This window comes from Oryctolagus cuniculus, chromosome 9 (genome assembly GCF_964237555.1).
Source record: "Oryctolagus cuniculus chromosome 9, mOryCun1.1, whole genome shotgun sequence".
In the NCBI taxonomy this organism is placed as follows: Eukaryota; Metazoa; Chordata; class Mammalia; order Lagomorpha; family Leporidae; genus Oryctolagus; species Oryctolagus cuniculus.
This window is the reverse complement of record NC_091440.1, coordinates 106,617,089-106,638,945: the sequence shown is the minus strand read 5'-3', so window position 1 is coordinate 106,638,945 and position 21,857 is coordinate 106,617,089. Positions and strand designations below refer to the sequence as shown.

Sequence of the window (21,857 nt, the reverse complement as noted above, 5' to 3'; positions counted from 1 at the left end):
GGGCGCTTGTTGTTCCCTTTTTTTTACAAGTCCTTTCTAAAGTAAGAATAAGTAAACAGCAAACTCCCAAAGCGAGAATGAGTAGAGAGAAATGAGAAAGAACGAAGTAACGAACTTCCCCGCGAACTCTCCAACGCACTCTCCAACCAACCCACACCACTATGCCGTCTCTCTCCTCCTATATAGTCCTCCTCCGCCAATCCCAACTCGGCTGCCCACACGTCGAGCACGCCGCTCTCCTCCAATCAGGAGCAGCTCCTGCAGCTTGTCAAGTTGGTGAGAGGTAGCTGGGTAGAAGCTGTTTACTCCTCTCCTAGCGCCATATTGTGGGAGAGCAGATGCATAGAATAAGTCTTAATTCCAGTAACAGTATAGTCCGAGTTGCTCCCCACATCTCTCTCTCGCTATCCACTCTGCCTGTCCAAAAAAAAAAAAATCTGTTTGCTTGAAAATACTATTGAATCTGTATAAAAAGGAAAGAATTCATACATTTTTAATTGAAACTTGTATTATTTTTAAAGAGAGCTTTAATTATAAATATTTACAAATAATCTGTCAGATAAAACTATTAGGGAAGGATGAATTTGCCTTATAGTAACTATAGTCACTGCTTTTCCTATAATGCGTAAAGGATGTAAACTCTGAATGTGGGCCGGGGGCAAACTCCCACGCAGGTAAGGACAAGAAAATCAGCGTAGGCTAAAAGATTTGTTAGAGCGGTTTCGTAGGGCAGCCGGAGAGGAGCAGCGGCTCCGGGACCCGGGCTGGGTGTGCTGCCCCAGGGCGCGTGCACACGCACACACCCCCTGACGCTCGGGACACGGGAGACTCCGCCGCCCGCCGCGCAGGTGGACCCGGCGCCGGCCTCGCACAGTTCCGCCAGCCCACGGGCGACCTGCGCAGGCGCAGAGGCAGGGCGGTGCTAGGACCCGGCGGCGCCGCGGCGGGAGCGCGCAGACGCGCGGCGGGGCGCGGGGGGAGGAGCCGGCCCCCTGGGCCGCGCGCACGTGGGCGTGGCCGGAGGGGGAGCGCGGCCCCGCGTCCAGGGCGACGAGGCGGGTAAGGGGTGCAGAGAACTGGGGCGGGGGCGGCGGGGGTGGCGCCGGCCCAGGAGACAGCCCGGACCCCGGAAGCGGCCATGCCTCGGGCGGCCCGCGACCTCTGCCCTCGCGCGCGGCTGCCCTTAGGAGTCTCCGGCGGGCCCCGGCGGGCCCCCCGGACTTACGGACTGCCGGGAGTCGCGGTTCCGGCCAGGGCCTCGGCGCTGGGCCGGGGATCCCTGGGGCGAGGGCTCCCGCCTGCACCGGGCACCCGCGGGGGCCTGGCCGGTGCCCGAGGTGCGGTGACCCCGCGCTCTGCCGCCGCAGTTGGGGCCTGACGGCCCGCAGCGCAGGTTTGGAAGCCGAGGCGCGGACCCCAGGGACCCCACGGAGACAGGGGTGCGGTGCGTGTGCACGCCGGGGCGAGAGTCTCCGAGACGGTGCTGTAAGGGGCGGGGGAGAACGAGCGTGGTGCAGTTCACGATAAATACCTAACGGTCGTGGCAGAGTTTTTAAAATCTGGAAAAAAAAAATATTGAGCATGGCCTAGACGCAAGAAAAACACCGTTTTTAAGGATTATTAATGTGTTTGTGCCATGCATTAAAAAATAATAGAAAAACAGATAACCAGAAAGTATGTAAGAACCGGGGGTGACAGTCATGGGTTTTGGAACTGAGTAGTTAGGATTTCTGGCTGCAAACCTCCTCTGTGGAAGACGACTCCTGAGGAATCTTAAATCCCCCTGTGTCTCCTCAGCTGTCGATTGGGTCTGGGGAAGAGGTTACCCAGGATGCTTTTGCGATGAGCCCCGCAGGCAAGAGAGGTGATTGATTGGTTTACCGGCTTGGTGCTTAGATGCAGAAATAGAAGATGACAGGGGGTTTGTTGTGAAGGTACATAGCAGAAGAAAGGGGCCGTAAAATGTTAAGATTAGTCTTGATGGTTAGGGTAACGTGCAAGGAAAGAGGAACAGAGGCTCATTTCCTACCTAGACTAACGAAAAACTGCGAGCCACGTGATTCTAAAAGAAGAGAGGCAGGTATTTGGCCTGGCAGATAAGAAGCTCACGTCCCTTAACCAAGAGCTCCTGGGCTTGATTCCTCGTTGGGATCCTGCTGCCAGCTTCCTGCTGATGCAGGCTCTGGGAGGCACCAGTGACTGCTCCAGGAACTGGGTTCCTGCCACCTGCGTGGGAGACCTGCATGGAGTTCCCAGGCACCAGATTCAGCCACAAGCTGGTGTGGGTTTTGAGGGACGTGAACCAGTGGATGGGCGCTTGTTTCCAGTTGTCTCAACTGTCTCTGCCTGTCACATAAATAAAAAGTTAATGCAAACCATGTGAAATTAGTAATATATTTTATTTAACCTAATGTATCCAAAGTGGTCAATTTCAGCAGGTAACCAGTACAGAAGTTTGTTTTTGTTTTGTTTTGTTTTTGACAGGCAGAGTGGACAGTGAGAGAGAGAGAGACAGAGAGAAAGGTCCTCCAATGGCCGCCATGGCCGGCGCACCGCACTGATCTGATGGCAGGAGCCAGGTACTTCTCCTGGTCTCCCATAGGTGCAGGGCCCAAGGACTTGGGCCATCCTCCACTGCACTCCCTGGCCACAGCAGAGAGCTGGCCTGGAAGAGGGGCAACCAGGACAGAATCCGGTGCCCCGACCGGGACTAGAACCCGGTGTGCTGGCACCGCAAGGCAGAGGATTAGCCTAGTGAGCCGCGGCGCCAGCTTGGTACAGAAGTTGTTAATGCAGTATTTTGTTTCCCACTGGATCTTTGACATTCGTGGTTTTATACTTGAAGCAGAGCTCAGCTAATCACATCCCACGTGGTCGGCAGCTGCATGTGGCCGGTGGTTACCGTTTTGGACAGAGCAGGTCCAGGGGTGTCATTCCTGGCTCGCGGCCAGACTCCCAGCCCTGAGTGTTCTGCAGTCTGGTCTCTCTCTGATCTTTGTCCTGCTGCTTCTCCAAGGATGCTTAGGTCTTTGTTCAGGCTGCTCGTTCTGCCTAGGAGCCCCTCTGCACCCTCTCCTGGGCCCGCAGAGAGCCCCAGAATCTGCGAAGAGGCTTTTCCTAACTTCCTGCACCCCAGAAGGGCGGCTGGAGTGATGGCTGGGATCTCACCCCGACACCACCTGTGGGCGGGTGTGGGGAGGTGCTCACGCTCCAGTTCCTGCCCACAGGCACCATGACTCCCATGAGGACGCAGCCCAGCCTGGCCGGCCAGACCTACGCAGTGGCCCTCATCCAGCCGGACCTGCGGCGCGAGGAGGCCATCCAGCAGGTGGCGGACGCCCTGCAGTACCTGCAGAAGGTCTCTGGTGATATCTTTAGCAGGTGGGTGCTGCCCACCGTCCTGAGCAGTCCCGTACCCAGGCCCAAGAACGCACCTTCTGGCAACAGCTCCTATGGTGATTCTTGGACCCGGGGCCCAGCTGTGTTCCCTGTGCAGGAGTCGCCCAAGGCAGGAGCTCGGCCTGGAAGCTCTTTCTCAGAAGTGCCTGAGAGCTCCCTGCCTACTGTCCCGCATGTGTCCCATGGGTCCCAGTGGTGGCACTGCCTTCCCATCCATCTCGTGCTGACTTCCATCAAGGGGCCCTGTTCCTGCACTTAGTCCTGCAGCCAGCAAACACTTGCTCAGAGCTGGTGTGCGAGGCACTATGCTCCTGTCTTCAAGTACAGCGGTGAATGAGGCCCTGTGCAGCTAGCGTGTAAGCCCTGCAGGAGAGAGCAGCCTCAGGGCCCAAGTGCACTGTTAATTGTAACAGTGATGAGACCTATGGGCATTTTTTGCATTAGCCATGCACCTGTGTTGATCTGTGTGCATTAACACCTTTCACCCTGGCTACGCACCATGAGGAGGCATTGTTGTTTTCTCCATTTGATAGAGGAAGAAACTGAGGCACACAGTGGCAGAGCCAGGCTTCAAGCCCAGGGCTTCTGGCTCCAGATGCCATGGGATGGTCAGGGGAGATGAGGTGCTGTAGGATTCTTAATGGGAGGCCCAGCTTGGTCTGGCAGATGTGAGGAAACATTGTTGGTAGTAAAATCTAGGGGGCAGAAGGGTAGGTCTGCAAGAATGTTCCAGAAAGAAAGACGTGCATGCGCTGAAGTGCTGAGGTGGGAGTGGCCTGCAGAGAAACCTGGTGAGGTGGGCAGGGCCGTGGGCGGACCACCGTTTCGGGTGGAGAGCTACAGGTGTCTGTATCTCCGCACTTGCTGGCCTACCCCTGCACTACAGTGATTTCTCATTCAGTGTTTATTGGATGGCAGTGAATGAGTGGTGCTGGCTGTGTTCTTGCAAAGGCCCCGGGGTTTGTCGTTTTGCCTGGTGCACAGGCCCCGTGTGCCTGGCCAGGAGCCGCCTGAGATGGGGCTCACACTGGGCCTCACGCCCACTGACTGGCTCTTCTGCCCAGAGTGAGGTGTTTCCCTGCCAGACCCAGCTGCCTCCCATGATCCAGGTCGCTCCCTGCCCCGCCCTGGTGGTTCTCTAAGCCTGGAGTCCACTACCCCTTCCCCATGCAGTCTCCTCTTCTGTACCACCTGGGAGTCCACTGGGGCCCGTTCCGTGACCCCTCCCAGGTCTCCATGTTCACCTCTGTAAACGGTGATGGTGGTGGTGGTATAATAAAGTGAATGAGAACGTGCCAGGGATTAGGCAGTGCCTGGGTGCAGCCAGCACTGTAGGCGTCCATCAGCCTCCCATCGGCGGCTACACAAAAGTGTGAGATCCACCCCCCGTGCTAGATGCCCTGTGGAACACAACCACAAGAGGACACAGGCCTTTAAGAGCCATCGGCCCCAGGTGACGGCCACCTCCTGCCCGGCGCCAGGCATGAACAGCGACACAGGTCCCCCTGGAATCACGCCGCCTCACCAGGATTGCGGCTGCAGCTCCCCTTTCTCTGGGGCGAGCATGGGGTTTTGGCGCACATTCCCGTCCTGGTGTTTGGCACCTTGCAGACAGTGGCCTGGCAGTGGATAGGATGAGGAGAGGGCCGGGGGCATTGAGCAGCATCACAGGTCCTCCACGTGGCTGAGTCCCGGTCCCTGGCTCCTGATCCGTCTCCCACCCTGTGCTCGCCAAGGAGCTTAGAGCCCAGAAAGGGAAGGCAGCCGGACAGGGCTGACTGTTGGTCGTGCGGGCCTCTAGGGAGCTGGAGGAGAGGGGACTAAGATTTGGTGGCATGTCGGTCGGTCAGAAGCCCCCAAGCCAGCCTAAGCAGAGAGCGAGCATCGGAGAGCAGGCTTTGGGGTCGCAGGGCTCGGGAGGTGCCGGCAGGACCTACTTTTGCTCTCACTCCATCTCACTTGCTGCTTCTGGTTGGCTCCACTCGCAGACAGGCCTTGCTCTGGTGGTGGCAAGGTGACGGCCAGGGGAGCCGGAGCTCGCGCGGCCAGGGCCAGGGCCAGCGGGAGAGATCCTCCACGCAATGCCAGCACTTCCCCCAGGAGTCACGCTCACCCCTTGCGGCCTGGCTTGGTCCTCACGTCTGTCCCAGAACCAGTTGCTGAACCAGGGCTGTGACACACTAGGGACTTTACACCTGGGTCACATGCCTCGGCCCCGAGCCCTTGGCGTAGTCCTAGTATAGACTGAGCTCTGGCAGACAGGGCTTCCCCAGAGGACAAGGGGCTGTGATCTGCAGGAGGAAGTGGATGCGAGAGAGGGAAGCACACACCTGCTGCACACGGTCAGGAGTGCCTGCTGGAGGCCAGGACAGATAGGACATGCAGGCGGGGTGCCCAGTGGAGTCCGGAAGTGGGCGTCACAGAGAGCCGGCCTGACTGGCCTGGAACGCAGTGCATCATGGACTCCAGGATGGCTAGCCTGGTGGGGGTGACTTTGTACTGGGGGTGGGTAGGGGAGGTCAGACGTTGCCGCCTGTCCCCTGCACTACAGAACAAAGTGTAGAACGTGGACTTTCTATGCGCCTGTGGCACTGTGGGGGCGCTGTGCTGCAGCCCCTCCCCATGCACTGGGAGATGAGTGGCGGGGTTCTTCACACAAGAAAGAATTCGGGCATGAGACAAAGTAGCAAGGTTTTATTAGAGACAGGGCATCCGTCAGAACAGAAGGAACAGGGTGCGCCGGTCACTCCGACTGGGGGAGAGCGAAGTTCCATGGTTAAATGGAGGGGAACCCCTGGCAGGCCAGGCAGGCGGCTCAGCAGGAGTGGAGAGAGCCGAGCACCCAAGCACGCATGGCCTTTGTTCTGATTGAGGCTTCCAAGGGAGGGGTCCACTTCGTTCCTCTTTACCTCCTCCCCCAGGACAAAGGGTTTGCTGAGTGTAAATTAGGAAGCTCCTTGCCCAGTTTGGGGACCCACCTGGCACTGGCAGAGGCGCTTCCCTAGGGTGCGTGCCTTGGAGGAAGGATGCAGTGGTTTTATTGCTGTTACCTGGGACCACCTGGAAGGTTACAGGGTCCGGGCAGGACTCAAGTGTAAATACTGGGCTGCTTCCAAAGTGAGCCTCCGCAGATGCCCAGGCCCCTCTCACACACAGGCTGATTCCTAACTTCCTACCTAACACTTCCACCCCCAGCGCAGGATGACAAGAGCTAAAACAGGACCCCCTCCCACCCTGGCCCGAGTTCCGCTTCTCTGACCGGGAGGAAGGGCCCCTCCTTTTCCCTCCCTGGGGTACTGCCAGCCTCCCACCTGTCAGGGAGAACTAGGCCGCTCTGGCACCTGCCTGTGCCCCAGTCCCACCACTCCATCAGGACCGACTCCATAGGGTGCTGGAAGTTTCGGCCAGATTCCTGCATGTCACTGTCAACCTATGGAGAAATCCTGGGATTCCCTGGCCCCAGGGATGGAGGGGCCCCTCTGCCCTCCCACCTTTCCCTCTGGGTGACACTTGCTCTCTGCCTCCTTGTCTCTCCTGCCCCATGGACATGCGCTTGCTCTGACCAGGTGAACCTTAGTGATGCCTGCTCTGAATGGGGGCCCTGGTGGGAGTGGCAGGGGCTGGTGCTCCCGGAGACAGGAGCTGGAGGGGCAACCAAGAGGGGAATCGTGGCAGGTGTGAGTCACGGTTACCTTTGCAGTGGGTAAAACGTCGTGGGAAGCCCGAGTGAGGCTTCCATACATGAAGGGTGAGGCATGGGGCTCAGTAGTGTAGTCACTGTACAGCGAGCCCCTGCCAGGTGCCGGGCCCCGTCCCAGAGAATGGAGCAGGGAACAAAACCCAGCCCTGACGCCTGCAGCACACGCAGGCTGGAGGTGCGTCAGGCCCCACTGGGTCGGGGGTGGGGAACGTGGCAGGTGCACGTTGGGAGACCATGGTCAGGTAGGCTTGTGAGGAGGGGACTTAGGTGAAGCAGCCAGCTGTGTGGGTGTCTGCAGGAAATGTTCAAGTTGCTAAGGCCACAGACAAGCGTGCTTGGCATGTTCAGGGGTGGCCAGGCAGTTGGTGTCCAGGGCACAGTGGAAGCAGGTGAGGAGCCAGACCACCAAGAGCCAGGGAAGCCGTGACCAGGGCCTGGATTGCCTCTGCAGAACCGTTCATTATGCGTAGGGGCCAGCCTTGCTGGTCACTTAGCCCCACTGAACTCGGGGGTCTGCCGCGGTCTGCCTCAGCTGGGTTGTAGGGGCCTGTGACAGCGCTTGCCACCTGCCAGCAGCTGTATGTGAATGTGTAATTGCGGCTGTCCTGCACACCCCTGCCTGAGACTGGACACTCCTGGGGCAGGAGGCAGGGCCCCAGGGAAACTAGTACAGTTCATTCCCAGGCCTCTGTGCTTGGAGAATCCTGGTAGCGTCCCCCAGAAGCTCTACAACAGGCCAAACAGATAACGTTTTGAGAGACCTGGCCCCGCCCTGGCCTTACAAGTCGGCTGTTAGCAGCAGGAGAGACAGGAGAATGAGGGCTTGGGTGCAGTCCCCAGCCTTTGTGACCTTACCCTTGGCAGGATCTCCCAGCGAGTGGAGCTGAGCCGGAGCCAGCTGCAGGCCATCGGGCAGAGGGTCTCCTTGGCCCAGGCCAAGATTGAGAAGATCAAGGGCAGCAAGAAGGCCATCAAGGTAGTCTGTGCACCCCTGGGTTCTGTGGTGGACAGGCAGTTCCTCCATCTCCCGCACTCCTGCTGTCCTGCCACACGTCAGGTTTCCCTCCTTGCGGCATCCCAGTACCCACTCCCACACTACCAGCCACCCTTGGCTCTCTGGAGCCCCTCAGGCCCCAGATGTGTCCCTGTGTCCACAGGTGTTCTCCAGTGCCAAGTACCCAGCTCCCGAGCGGCTGCAGGAATACGGCTCCATCTTCTCGGGCGCCCAGGACCCCGGCCTGCAGGGGCGGCCCCGCCACAGGATCCAGAGCAAGCACCGCCCCCTGGATGAGCGGGCCCTGCAGGTGTCATGGCCACATACCCTGGGCAGGGAGGCTGCGGGCCCACTGGACAGAGAGTTGTCCCTGGAGAGGATGCGGGGATGGGGTGGGGTCCACAGGACCCAGAGCTGAAATCTCCATCTACCCTCTGGCCGCCCCCAGGAGAAGCTGAAATACTTCCCCGTGTGTGTGAGCACCAAGCCCGGACCTGAGGATGAAGCCGAGGAGGGGCTTGGGGGCCTTCCCAGCAACATCAGCTCCGTCAGCTCCTTGCTGCTCTTCAACACCACCGAGAACCTGTACGGCCAGGTGGCGGGGCTGTGCGGAGAGGCTGGGTGGACTGGCCGGGCCTACAGGGGCAGCAGGAGCCGAGCGCTTTCCTCCGGCCTGTGAGGCTTGGGAAGCCACCGTGGTCAGGAATGCAGCCCTAGAAGGGAAGGTGCTGCTGGCCTGACACCCCTCCTCCCACAGGTACAAGAAGTACGTCTTCCTTGACCCGCTGGCCGGTGCTGTGACCAAGACCCATGTGATGCTGGGGGCAGAGACAGGGGAGAAGCTATTCGATGCGCCATTGTCCATCAGCAAGAGAGAACAGCTAGAGCGACAGGTGGCAAGGGGCGGGGGAGAGGCAGGTGGTGGGGTCCCTGCAAGGAGCCATAATCCCACCCAGCTGTGTGCTGGCACAAGGCGACCTCCCCTCTGCCCCAGGGTCACGATGTGGCCTGCAGCCCCGTTGGCCGCTCATGCACCTCACTGACCCTACAGGTTCCAGAGAACTACTTCTACGTGCCAGACCTGGGCCAGGTGCCCGAGATCGATGTGCCTTCCTACCTGCCGGACCTGCCCGGCATCGCTGATGACCTCATGTACAGCGCCGACCTGGGCCCCGGCATTGCCCCCTCGGCCCCCGGCGCCATTCCAGAGCTGCCCACCTTCCACACGGAGGTGGTGGAGCCTTTCAAGCCAGGTGAGCTGGGAGCTCCGGGGGACTCCCTGGCCCCGCAGCCTCCTTCTCGAGGGCCTCACGTGTTCCCAACCTTCTCTTTCAGACCTGGAGGATGGGGTGCTCACAGCACCCCCACCACCCCCTCCACCCCCGCCACCTCCCCCAGCACCTGCGGTTCTGGTCAGTGCCCCACCACCACCTCCCCAGACAGTGGCCTCCACCGGCCAAGGTGCCAGGGTAGATGACAGCGGCAGCAGTGGGCCTCCAGGTAGGAGCAGCACTGGGCAGGGGCCAGGGCACACACACACTCTGAGGCACCTGTAGGTTCAAGGGACTGTGAATTCTGCGAATTCTGCATGTTCGGAACAGCTCTCCTTTCAAATGTTTTATTCAGTGGGTTCATAAAACCCTGTTTTTCAAGTGTCCTAGAGAGCTCCGGAATTCTAACCCCAGGAGGGGGAGCCTGGGCCCCCCATTCCCACCAATGGGGAAAGGGGGTTATTTAAAATGTGAGGTCACAAACTTCAGTTGTGATGTTCTAGCTCCTGGTGCATGGCCCCATCCACAAGGCACACAGAAGTCCCTCGCTGGTTCGTGGGGCACTGCTGAGACCCTGTCAGCCCATCAGGAATCTCAGCATTCGCCTTTGCAGTGGGAGAACTAGGAGGGCTGCATCTAGGCCCTGGTGCTCGGGCAGCTGGGGACAGGAACACCCAGGCCGCCGTGCGCACCGGGCTTCACCTTCAGCCGGCCCGAGTCCCTGCCTGAACAGCCTTCCCCCCTCCCAGCGGCAGTCCAGGGAGCTCCCAAAGAAGTGGTCGACCCCTCCAGCGGCCGGGCCACCCTGCTGGAGTCCATCCGCCAAGCCGGCGGCATCGGCAAGGCCAAGCTGCGCAGCGTCAAGGAGCGCAAGCTGGAGAAGAAGAAACAGAAGGAGCGGGAGCAAGGTGAGGGGCCCCCTCAGGGGAGGGGCCGCCCCGACATCCACCTCCGCTCTGCCTGCACAGTGGGCTTCCCCCCAGGTTGGGCACCTACAAGACAGACAAAGCTTGAGCTTAGCTTTCCTCTCTAAGGGGACTCGTCGTGAGTACCCCTGGCCCAGGGATACCCTGAGGCAGCACCTGAGGGGGAGCTCAGTCCAAGTCCTGAAAGCCCTCTGAGGCTGCAGTTGATGGGATGGAGACCTGGGCAGAGAGCAGCAGAGCCCCTGTGGTCAACGGCCCCGAGCTCACACCTAAGCTCTCTGGCCAGGTTTCCTGCAGGGCTGCTCACACTGATGCAACTCTAACACTGCTGGGTCTGCACAGAGGCACCGAGAGCAGGTGGTCAACAGGTGGTGGTGGGTGGGGCCGAGTGCAGCTAAGCCAGGGACTTCCTGCCTGGCTCCTCCACCTCCCTCACTGTGGCTTTTCTGTTGCAGTGAGAGCCACGAGCCAGAGTGGGGACCTGATGTCGGATCTCTTTAACAAGCTGGTCATGAGACGCAAAGGTCAGAGGCCTTGGGCAGGGGATACTTGCATCCTACACGGTCCTCCCCTAAGTTCCCAGGGGCTGAGAATGGGGGCCCCGGCCCACCTCCCTCACTCAGCCTTTTCCCTTGCAGGCATATCTGGGAAAGGACCTGGGACAGGGGCCAGCGAGGGGCCTGGAGGAGCCTTCGCCCGAATGTCTGATTCCATTCCTCCTCTGCCTCCTCCCCAGCAGCCAGCGGGAGAGGACGACGAAGATGACTGGGAGTCTTAGGGAAGCAGGTTCTCGGTCCCCTTGAGACAAGAAAGGTGAGGACTTGTGGCTCTGTGCCTGAGTCCTCTCCAAAGGCAGGGCTGTCCTAGAGCTGAGAGGAGCCACAGAAATAAAGTGCAAGAACTGAGTGCAAACCAGGAGCACACATTTTATTACGGAACTGCAGCTGTGGAGGACATACACAGAAATACTGCAGCATTTCCCTGCAGCCCGAGGCCCTCTCTCCGGGCTCAGAATAGAAGGTGTCTCTGCATTTGATCTGGTGCTGGGAAGAGCACAAGGCTGTGGGGGCAGGGGCCACCATCTGGCCGCCAGAGGCTGCAAACGCCTTTAATTCAAGGTCCCACAGCCTCCTGCAGACAGGCAGAGGCCTGACTTAGCTCCAGGGACAGCCTCAGCAAGGCCATCTGTTTTAGCGGCTTCTCTGGCTAAGCCTGGAGCTGGGGTTCTAGCGGAGCTGTTCTGGGCGCCCTTTCCAGCTTCTGGGACAGGATCCCCGGCTGCACAGCACCAAGCATGCAGCCAGCGTCAGGGAAGGCCAGCCTTCTCCCGATGGAACTGGGAAGATGGGGAAAGGCATGAGAAACTGCCTCAGAATCGGGGCAGCTCAGGGAACCGCGAGGCAGGACTGACCTTCCGCACAGCAGCAAAGGCAGGGCCAAAGGCAGCTTTGACCTCCACCCGGTCTCGGATCCAGGCCGGCAGCTTGGCCAGGACAGAAGGGCGGGCATACCGCTGGTCCAGGAGCACTATGCTGGCAAAGTCCCGCTGGTGCCTGATGGCCCTGCCTGGACAAGAGCAGAGTGGGGATGATGCAGGGCCTGTCCACCTGTCGCTGTCCTGACGGCCAGGAGCAGTCGTGGGCTCACCTATGGACTGGTTGACGGCCTTCATACACAGGTTCTCCACCAGCGCCTTCCCTGGGGGGGCCTGACCTGGGGCTCTGGGCTGCAAAGTAAGGATAAATTCATCACAGCTCTCCCTGGGGACAGGCCAGGCGACACTGGAGATCACGAGGTATGGAGGTACAGCCCTCACGCAGGCCATCCTAGCGTGAGGCTGGACTGACAAGTCTTCCTCCCCAGCCCATTCCCTGGTGATCACTGCGGGCACTCACAAGGGTCTGGTCCAGGTAGGCCATCTTCTCCTGTAGCTCTGGGGACTTGATGTTGGGGTATGGCATGCCCACCATCACCACACACCTGGGGGACACACACACACCATCTACTGCCATGTGTGCCCACTTCTCCAGCCCGCCCCAGACATCTACCTGTACTTGCCACCTGGAAAAGGGTTTTTATGGGCTAAGAGACCCACCCACTCCAAAGGGCCACGGTCAGATTTGCTGAAACATCCCACAGGTGACATGAGACCGTAGCAGTGCCTGCTGTCTAGGGAGGGTGGCTGGGTATCACGCCCCAGGAGTTGAGAACTGCCACTCACCTGCCCAGGTCATCAGAGAAGTTGATCCCCTCGCTCATCTTCCCTCCGACCACAGAGAGGAGCACGGCCCCGGTCAGCACGCCTCCTGCCTGGCTGCAGCACTGTGCGACACAGCCAGCCCCACAGGCTGAGCCCAAGCCTGGCTGCCAACCCCACCCTCACCCCCGCTCTCTGGGCCTCTCACCTGAATGCACTTGGAATACTCCAGCAGCACCTGCTCCACCTGGCTTGCTCTCTTGGGTTCTTGAAATATCTGCAGGTACAGAGACCACCGCCCAGAACAGGTTCAGAATGCTGGGTCTCAGCCCTAGGCACTGGAGAACCACCGTCAGGCGTGGGAATGGTGGGGAGGGAACTAGGATGAGCCAACCAGCCATCCTGACAGGAGCAGCAGGGGAACCCCAGGGGAAGCTCTGGCAGGCACCAAGTCTTCCCAAGAGAGAAGGGCCACTCACCTTCTTCCTGATGGCCAGGCGGGCCAACAGGCCGCTCTTGTCCCAGTGGGCGTGGACCTGACGCTGGTACTCGTAGGAGGGGAAGAAACAGACCAGCCCTCCAGGGACTACATTGCACAGGTTACAGAGAATGCGACCCGCCTCATCCATCTAAGGCAGACAAGGGCCCCATGGAGCAACCCCTGCAGCCACCGCAAGGGCTGCCTCAACTTGGGGCACCAAGCCAAGGACAGAGACCACAGCGTGAGGATGACGGCCAGGTAGGTGCCCCGGGCAGAGACCAGGGAATGGGAGGTGCCGCCCGCTAGTGGTGCTGGTCCTTCCCCGGCTCCCAGTGGGCACCCTGCACGACAGTCAGGCACTGCTCCCCTTGTTGGAGGCCAGAGACCCCTGCCCGAGGCATAGGCTGGCACAGGGCTCACAAGAGGAGAGCAGCTTTCTTGTGGGCCTCGTCCTAAAGGGATGCTGGGGGTTTTAATATGGCTTATTTAGGGATGAGGAAGCTCAGCCCGGCCCAACTGCCCCACCAAGAGCTCTGTCCTGCCCTAGCAAAGCCAGGAAGAGGTAGGCTGGCTGGCACTGACCGTCTGAGGCAGCTCTCTCTTCTGGTACGTGAACTCCAGCTGCTGGCCAGAGGGTCCCGTGCAGATGACCAGGGGCAGGATGTTGTCTGGAGGGATCACGTGACCTGGAGAGACCCAGGGAGGGGCTGAAGCATGCAAAAGCAGATGCTCTGGCAGCTCCAGTCCAGCCAGGGCCGCCCTTACCCAGGTGCGAGGAGCAGCCTGCCCCATGGCTGCGGGCAACGCAGAGCTCGTGAGGGTGAGGTATGGACAAGGCTCCACAGCCCCTGGGCCTGGTGCCAGGCTGTGGAGGCTGGAATGCAGACGCTCGGCTCGGCCCACCCCACCCCTGGACACAGGTCCTCACCACAGGAAAACTCCACCACTCGCTCAGCCTGCACCCCAGCACATGCCAGCAGCTGCTCCCGGAAGTCAGACACCTGCAGGCCACAAGGTCAAGGCTCTGTGACCTCCCAGAGGTCTGAGGAAGAGACTTCAGGCGTGGGGTGGGGTGGAGAAGCCTCGGCAGGGACAGGAGGGATGGGCTGGGAGGCAGGAAGTCCACAGGAACACAAACGGGAGGTAAAAGAAAAGGCTATCGAAGCATCAGAGGCATCAGTGTGGGAACAGCAAAGAAAACGGGCAAGTGTGGAACACACCTCAGCCCTGGCCTGTGTGAGCACCTGCTTAGCACACCTGCATCCCATAATGCCCGGGAAAGAGTCGTGGCCCACCCTCCTATTCCAGCTCCCTGCTAATGTGCATCAGGGAGGGGGCACATGGTGGCCTAAGTACTTGGGTCCCTGCCACCCATGGGGGAGACCTGGACTGAAATCCAGACTCCTGGCTTCGGCCTGGTTCAGCTGCAGCTGGTGCAGGCATTGTGGAGAGTGGTGGGCCAGGCTAAAGCCAGGAGCCTGGAACTCAGAATCTGAGTACTGAGCCATCACCGCTGCAGCCCGGTGTGTGCATTAGCAGGAAGCTGGATTGAAGTGGAGCCTGGACTTGAACCACAGGACTCTGATATGTGATGGGTACATCCTAAGCAGAGACCTAAATGCTCACCATCTGCCCTGCTAGTTTACCTTTTGAACACACAAGCGCTTACGTAATTAAATTAAAATTACATCTATGAGGAATGAAGCAAACTAGAACTCAAGAAAACAAAATCTCAGCTACCTATCAAACTAACAGTCGCACACAGAGCAAAGCCTGACTTCAAGTCCTTGACGTTCTAAGAGCAAGAAGAAATGCAAAGAAATGGAACTCCACACTGGAGGTGGTTTTAAGAAGTTACGACTAGATGACAACTTTGAAACTAGGTTAAATATATTATGGGATGGAGTAAAAAAATTATGCAACAAGAAAGCACACATTCCTCATAAGAGACAAACGCTTGGTCAGATCAGTGAATTCTGTGATTCTGACTTGGAAAAGCCAATACGGGCTCATGACTGCTAAGAACCTATTTTGTGGATCTACTGAAAAGCCTTCTTCACAACAATATACAAGAGCACCACAAGCGCCCAATGCCCAAATCTTGGTTTCTAAGTCTCTTTCCCATTAAGGGAAGCGAAGAGCACCTTGGACAAATGAATGATTCCAGCTCTGGGACAGGAAGGAGTGAGGACTCCTCAAAAGGTTCATGGGAAGTAAGTATTACAAAAACTATGCATGGATTTCAGAAGCTCTTTTGCACCAAAATAAATAATACATCTTTTTTAAAGGAAGAGACAGAGATCTTTAATCCACTGGTTCACTCCCCAGATGGCCTCAGGAGCCGGTGCTGAGCCAGGCCAAAGCTTGGAGCTTCATCAGGTCTCCCACGTGGTGGCGGCGCCCAAGTACTTGGATCATCATCCACGGCTTTCCAGGCCGTTAGCAGGGAGGGGGGCGGGGGGGGGGGCAGCCAGGACTCACCAGCCCTCACACAGAACACAGCTTAAGCTGCTGCACCACAATACCAGCCCCAAAACACATTTTAATTCTATTTTTTCACAAACCTTTGAAGCATCTTCATGTAAGGGCAGCCTGAAGCATCCTGTTATGCAGAGAGCAAGACCTGATGCAGTCATGTTCAAAGAACCAACGGCAGCATGAAGGCTGCCCCAGCCGGCTGAGAGGGTAAGGAGGGGCTGGCATTGTGGCGCAGTGGGGAGGCTACTGCTTGCAATGCCTGCACCCCAAACTGGATGCCGCACTCTTTCCAACCTAGCTCCCCGCTGATGCACCTGGGAAAGCAGCCAGTGATGGCCCAAGTACGTGGGCTCCTCCACCCGCATGGCAGACTTGGATAGATTTCCAGGCTCCTGGCTCCTTGCTTTGGCCTGGTCCAGCCCAGCCATTGTGGCCATTTGGGGAGTGAACCAATGGATAGAAGAAGGTGGTATGTGAGTGGGTCTGTAACTCTACCTTCCAAATAAGCTTTTTTTAAAAAATGACTTTAAACAACTTTAGTACACTGAGTGAACAACAATCTTTCTTGAGTACAGACTGCAAACAGAACAGGTGCTGAGGCCAGTCCAACAGGCCCCAGTGGCTGGAGTCAGAGGTGTGGACCAGCCCTGTGCTGCAAGGAGGTATCCTGAGGAAAGCCGCACTGCAGAGACTGGCTTGTGGTTAGCACAATATTGCTGAGAACAGGGAAGCTGGGGCCGGCGCCATGGCTCACTTGGTTAATCCTATGCCTATGGCGGCAGCATCCCATATGGGCACCGGGTTCTAGTCCCGGTTGCTCCTCTTCCAGTCCAGCTGTCTGCTGTGGCCCGGGAAGGCAGTGGAGGATGGCCCAAGTGCTTGGGCCCCTGCACCCGCGTGGGAGACCAGGAGGAGGCACCTGGCTCCTGGCTTCGGATCAGCGCAGCACTGACCATGGTGGCCACTTGAGGAGTGAACCGACGGAACAAAGACCTTTCTCTCAGTCTCTCTCTAACTGCCTGTCAAAAAAAAAAAAAAAAAAAAAAAAAAAAAAAAAAAAAAAACAAACCACACACACACAAAAACAGGGAAGCTGGACACAGCCTGAACACCTAACAGTGGTTCTATAGAATATATCCACATAACTGGAATACAGCACACTTGCCGACAAAACGTTTGGGAGGAGCAAGTGCTGGGTTTAGCATTTTGGGTGCCTAGAGTGCGTGGGGCTCCACCGCTGGCTGTGGCTCCTAACCCAGCTTCCAGCTGATGCAGACACTGCGAGGCAGCAGTGATGGCTCAAGCAGTTGGGCTCCCACCGCCATGTGGGAGACCTGGACTAAGCCCCTGCTCCTGGCTTTTAGCTACTGTGGAAATCTGAGGAATAAACCAGCAAATGGCATCTGTCTGTCTATTCCTCTCAAGTGTGGGGCTGGTACTGTAGAGTATCAGATTAAGCTGCTGCCTGCAGCACTGGCATCCCACGTGGACACTGGTTCAAGTCTCAGCTGCTCCACTTCCAATCCGGCTCCCTGCTAATGCAGCCAGGAGCAGAAGATAGCCCAATTCCTTGGGCCCCTGCACCCACGTGGGAGACCCAGATGAAGCTCCTGGCTCCTGATTTTGGATCAGCCCAGCTCCAGCACTGTGGCCATTTAGGGAGTGAACCAGCGGATGGAAGATCTCTGTCTTTGTCTCTACCTCTCTAATTCTGCCTTTCAGATGAATAAATCTTTAAATAAAAATAAAAAAATACTTGGGACATGTTGTGGCTGAGTGAAAAAAAGCAAATTTGGCCAGCGTCGTGGCTCAGTAGGCTAATCCTCTGCCTTGCGGCACCGGCACACCGGGTTCTAGTCCCGGTCGGGGTGCCGGATTCTGTCCCGGTTGCCCCTCTTCCAGGCCAGCTCTCTGCTGTGGCCAGGGAGTGCAGTGGAGGATGGACCAAGTGCTTGGGCCCTGCACCCCATGGGAGACCAGGAGAAGCACCTGGCTCCTGCCATCGGATCAGCGCGGTGCGCAGGCCGCAGCGCACCAGCCGTGGCGGCCATTGGAGGGTGAACCAACGGCAAAGGAAGACCTTTCTCTCTGTCTCTCTCTCTCACTGTCCACTCTGTCAAAAAAAAAAAAGAAAAAGAAAAAAGAAAAAAGAAAAAAAGCAACTTAAAATACCTAAGTAAAAATTACACCTAGTATATTATTACAATGACATACACCAAAATCAATTTTTGAGGGTAGAATTAAGATTTTTTTCCTGTTTTTGCTTGTCTCTGCTTTCTACAATGAAAACATTTTTCTGAAAAAAAGTAAATATGCATATTTATAAAAACTCAATTTTCAAAAGAGGTTGGTGCTTCTGTGGCAGGTGCAGCAATGGCACAGAGGCACAGAGCACCTACAGCAAAGTCTGAAGCTCTCCCTGGACCTGGCTGCAGAAACACCGGAGGGCGCGGTGGCCTGGGCCCCACACTCTCCCTGGACCTGACTGCAGAAACACCAGAGGCGCAGCGCCCTGGGCCCCACACCGGCCCACAGGCCCAGGGAGCCAGGTGGCACGACATTGCCACCTTGTGGATGCTGCAGGGCCTGCTCAAGCTGACCACCTCCTGACTTGGGGCCTGTTTATCCACCCCCAGCCCAGCTCCCATCCCACAACAGGGCACAGGTGGCCGGGACACGTGTCCTTACCGGCTGCATGGTGCCTCCCGCGATGACCACAGCCCGGCATTCCTTCAGCACCTGGGCGAAGTGTGCAGCTGGGTTGAGCAGCAAGAACTTCAGGCTGCTCTGACTGAGGCTGTCTGGGAAAAGCAGAGATACATGGGGAAGGGGCCAGTGCAGGCCCCCAGATCCTTCCACCAGGCAGAGGCCGTGGAGGAGGCACTGCTCTTGCAAGCGCCTCCTGTCGCTCTCCAGGGCTGTCCCCCTATTTCCCACAGCAGGAGCTGAGGTCCAGAGCTGGGAGACAGGTCCCACAGGCGACAGCCGCCTCCCCTCGGCCCCAGGGCTCCTCTAGGAACCTGACCGTCTCCACTGCCTGCCCCAGGTCCCAGGCGCCAGGTCCCTGCCCAGGGAGGTGCCGGGGCAGCAGCAAGGGCTCATCGCCTTGGCTCCAGGCCCAGGCTGCTCCTCCATGGGCACCCGATTACCTTGGCGGCTCACGATGACCCTGCCGTCCTGGTTGGCCGTGGTGAGGGCTGCGAGGAAGCCTTCAATGTGCATGAGCGGGGAGGCCGGCCGCGGCGCCCCAGCCGGGTCCTCCTCAGCGGCTGCAGGAGCTGTGCGTTGGGAGTGGCAGGGGGGCCCCCTGAAGTCAGGTCCGCGTTCCCGCCCAGGCCCACGGCCCGGCTTCCCGCCCTCCCTCCCGACTCACACTCAGGCGTCCCGGGCTGCAGGCTCTGCAGGAAGCTCTGGAACCCCGCCAGCCTGCGCTGCTCCCGGGAGGGCAGGACAACGGCCCCGTAGCGCTCTGTGAAGCTGAAGAGCTGGGCCGGGGTGAGAGAGACGAGGAGTGTGAGAAACAGAGGAACAAGAACAGAGCGGGGGGATGGCCCAGAGGCTTCCAGGCCCGCCCTACCCCCAACAGCAAAGCAGGCCCCACCACGGAAAACCAAGGGCGACCTGGCGTCTCCTGGAGAACGAGGCGGGGGGGGGGGGTGTCCCTGGGCCCACCCCAGGCCCACAGGGAAGGCAGGTACCTTTCTGCTGATCATGCTCTTCTCACAGTACCGCTGCACCTGCAAAAGCAGGCTCCGGTGAGAACACGGCACACTACGGCCAAGCTCTTTACAAGGTTTTATAATCATTACTCATTTATTTTCAGTGCATCTGAAGTCAGCCTAACAGTTTTTCCATCCACTGGTTTACTTCCTGAATGCTTTCAACGGCCAGGGCTAGAGCAGGCTGAACCCAGGAGCCCAGAATCCAGGTCTTCCCATATGGGTAGCAGGGATCCAAGTACTTGGACCATCACCTGCTGCCTACCAGGATGCAGATTTAGGAACCAGAAGTACAGCCAGGACTTGAACCAGCTTGGGACATGGGGTGTGGGCAGCCCAAGCAGCACCCTAACCACTGAGCTCCACGCTTGCCCTGTAACCTAGATTGAAACGGCCGCCTTCCCTTCCCAAGGAACGCAGGTCACTGTCTCCTCCAGAGGAACCCAAAGCCCAGCTGTGGTCAAGGGTGCTGATCTCCACTGCCCCCTACGATCCCTCGCCACCCACTGGGGGACTCCCCCAAGCCTCACACACATGGTCACCGCACACTCCATGGCTCTGGGTGCTCCAGGGGCACCACCGATAGTTGGGTCCCCCCGGCCGCCTTTCCTGGTGACAGCACCTAAGCTAGGTCTCAAACGAGACTTAGCTTAAAAAAGACCAACCCTACGCGCAAAGGCCTGAGCAGGCAACGCGTGGTGCTTGTTCAGGGAAGGCTGGGATGCTGCCGATGTCCTCCAGCTAAGATCACTCGATCCCAGTGTGATCCGAGGAGGGGGGAGCAAGACAGCCAGGCAGGAAAGAGCAGAGGGTCAGGGTATGCACTCAAGTTGCAGCTGTGGGCAGGAAAAGGCGGGGCAATTCAGAGCCCTCTTTGGCAGCGGGAGCAAGCAGCTACTTGGACAGGGACACAAGGGAAGTACGGGCTCAGAGATGAGCGGATTCCCAGCTACCTGGTGAGGCTGATGACGGTGATGAGCAAAGGTGTAAGTCAGGAGGAAAGTGGACTGAAGAAAGGCGGGCGGGCAGGATGGAAGAATGCAGGGTCCCGGGCAGAACGCTGGCTCCACCGTGCACCACCAGCTCACCGACACCCTCCCTCCAGGGATCCTCTGAACCTCAGAGTCCCTGCTCGCAAACGGCGACAGAGACACAGCACGTGCTCCGCCCGTGGAGAGGGTTACCATGACTGAGAATCAAGGGCTGTGCTCCAAGCGCCAGGGCCAGACCCCAGGATCTGGGGAGACAGCAGATGTGCAGGACCGGGGCACACAAAGGTCTGAGGCTGTGACGGCTCAGGTGGGAAGACGAGAGGGGCAGCACCGTCACCCAGCTCCACCCCGACAGCAGGAACCAGGCCCGTGCACACTGGGGAAAGACTGCGCCGGAGGGGAGGGGAGGGGAGGGGCGTGCAGGAAGGCCCTGGTCTGTGCCGAAGAGGTGGGAGGCTCCTGTGACCCAGACTGAAGGCTGTTCTTGATGGTTCGTTGCTTTCTGGGCTAATTACCCGTGCATATGTTTTAAATCCTCAAACCCCAGGCTGCTTGAGGGTAGAATTTACATTTCGTGTCCCCCCCATGGTCTTAACAGCGCTCTGCCCACAGGTGGTGATTAGAAAAGGAAACTGGATGTGCTCATATAAAAAAGCGGCATCTGTGGAGAGCATTTGGTTATTGATTAAAATGCTCACATCCGGGGCCAGTGCTGTGGTGTAGCGCGTAAATTCACCACCTGCCCTGCCGGCAATCCCATATGGGTGCTGGTTTGAGTCCCGGCTGCTCCACTTCCGAACCAGCTCCCTGCTAATGCACCTGGGAAAGTAGCAGAGGATGACTTGGGACCCTGCACCCATGTGGCAGACCCAGAAGAAGCACCTGGCTCCCAGCTTCAGCCTAGCCCAGCCCTGGTCATTATGGCCATTTGGGAAGTGAACCAGCAGATGGAAGATCCCGGTCTCTCCCTCTAATTCTGCCTTTCAAATAAAGAAAATAAACTTTAAAAAAAAAATGCTCACGTCCCATACTGGGGTGCCTGATTCAACACCTGGCAGCAGATTCCAGCTCCAGCTTCCCAATTCAGACCCCGAGAGGCAGCAGTGAGGACTTAAGTAGCAGGGTCCCGGCACCCACGTGGGAGCCCTGGGTTGAGTTCTGGGTTTCTTCTGGCTGTGGCCTGGGCCCAGCTCCAATTGCCTCAGATATTTGGGGAATGAACAAGCAAATGGGTGATCCCTAGTTGTCCGTCTCTCAAATTTAAAACAAACGGGTGACAAGCTCTACCTTGAAGAGGTTGATGTTGTCTATCTGGCTCTGAAAGAGGAAGTCGTTGATGGTCTTCAGCTCCGTCCCTGAAAGCAAACGAAGGGCCTTGGGGGCCGCAGCCTCGTTCTGCAGCGCACGGCTCTCGGTCCGCGGTGAAGCTCAGCAGTGGCCCAGGGCAGCTCCCTTACCTGTCTGCGAGAGGCTCTGTGTGTTGGGGTTTTGCTTAACATTCCCTGCAAAAGAGAATTCCGACAGGTCAGGGTGCAGGTCCTCTGCCCCCACCTCCCAGCTCCACATGGCACTCATCAAGTCAGATGAGCATTCATATCTGAACAGGTTTTTTTTTTTGTTTTGCCACTAACAGCACATCAAGAACCAGATGTGTCCAGAGTCAGAGGTCCCAGGATGCCCACTCCCCATGTGACTCCCAT

General features: G+C 58.2%; 2 protein-coding genes across 6 annotated transcripts in view; one reads left to right on the top strand and one right to left on the bottom strand.

Annotated features, from left to right (window-relative positions):
* The first annotated feature begins 928 nt into the window (after window positions 1-928).
* On the top strand, window positions 929-11,202 carry WASHC1 (WASH complex subunit 1). Of its 3 annotated transcripts, none has more exons than XM_008259658.4 (11): window positions 929-1,059; window positions 3,228-3,381; window positions 7,964-8,075; window positions 8,257-8,403; window positions 8,542-8,678; window positions 8,851-8,986; window positions 9,145-9,346; window positions 9,429-9,593; window positions 10,114-10,272; window positions 10,746-10,814; window positions 10,929-11,202. In XM_008259658.4, exons 2-11 carry the CDS (start codon window positions 3,233-3,235, stop codon window positions 11,066-11,068), a joined length of 1,416 nt encoding a protein of 471 aa, XP_008257880.1. In that variant the 5' UTR covers window positions 929-1,059; window positions 3,228-3,232; the 3' UTR covers window positions 11,069-11,202. The 3 variants fall into 3 exon arrangements, with proteins under 3 accessions (XP_008257880.1, XP_002712809.1, XP_069905472.1); XM_002712763.5 differs by lacking the exon at window positions 929-1,059 and adding an exon at window positions 1,261-1,393; XM_070049371.1 differs by lacking the exon at window positions 929-1,059 and adding an exon at window positions 2,558-2,579.
* The window catches only part of DDX11 (DEAD/H-box helicase 11), a 91,640-nt gene continuing 80,979 nt past the window's right edge, over window positions 11,197-21,857 (bottom strand). For 2 of the 3 annotated variants that reach the window (XM_051850247.2, XM_051850245.2), the window contains 15 exons: window positions 21,615-21,659; window positions 21,445-21,512; window positions 19,145-19,183; window positions 18,820-18,931; window positions 18,596-18,724; window positions 18,135-18,247; window positions 13,897-13,969; window positions 13,551-13,654; window positions 12,967-13,116; window positions 12,696-12,764; window positions 12,512-12,612; window positions 12,186-12,270; window positions 11,938-12,016; window positions 11,702-11,856; window positions 11,197-11,626 (listed from right to left, as the gene is read on the bottom strand). In XM_051850247.2, coding sequence (XP_051706207.1) covers window positions 11,597-11,626; window positions 11,702-11,856; window positions 11,938-12,016; window positions 12,186-12,270; window positions 12,512-12,612; window positions 12,696-12,764; window positions 12,967-13,116; window positions 13,551-13,654; window positions 13,897-13,969; window positions 18,135-18,247; window positions 18,596-18,724; window positions 18,820-18,931; window positions 19,145-19,183; window positions 21,445-21,512; window positions 21,615-21,659 — 1,352 coding nt within the window. In that variant the 3' untranslated portion in view covers window positions 11,197-11,596. The remainder of the gene's footprint in view (window positions 11,627-11,701; window positions 11,857-11,937; window positions 12,017-12,185; window positions 12,271-12,511; window positions 12,613-12,695; window positions 12,765-12,966; window positions 13,117-13,550; window positions 13,655-13,896; window positions 13,970-18,134; window positions 18,248-18,595; window positions 18,725-18,819; window positions 18,932-19,144; window positions 19,184-21,444; window positions 21,513-21,614; window positions 21,660-21,857) is intronic. The other variant, XM_070049370.1, reaches the window with a different exon arrangement.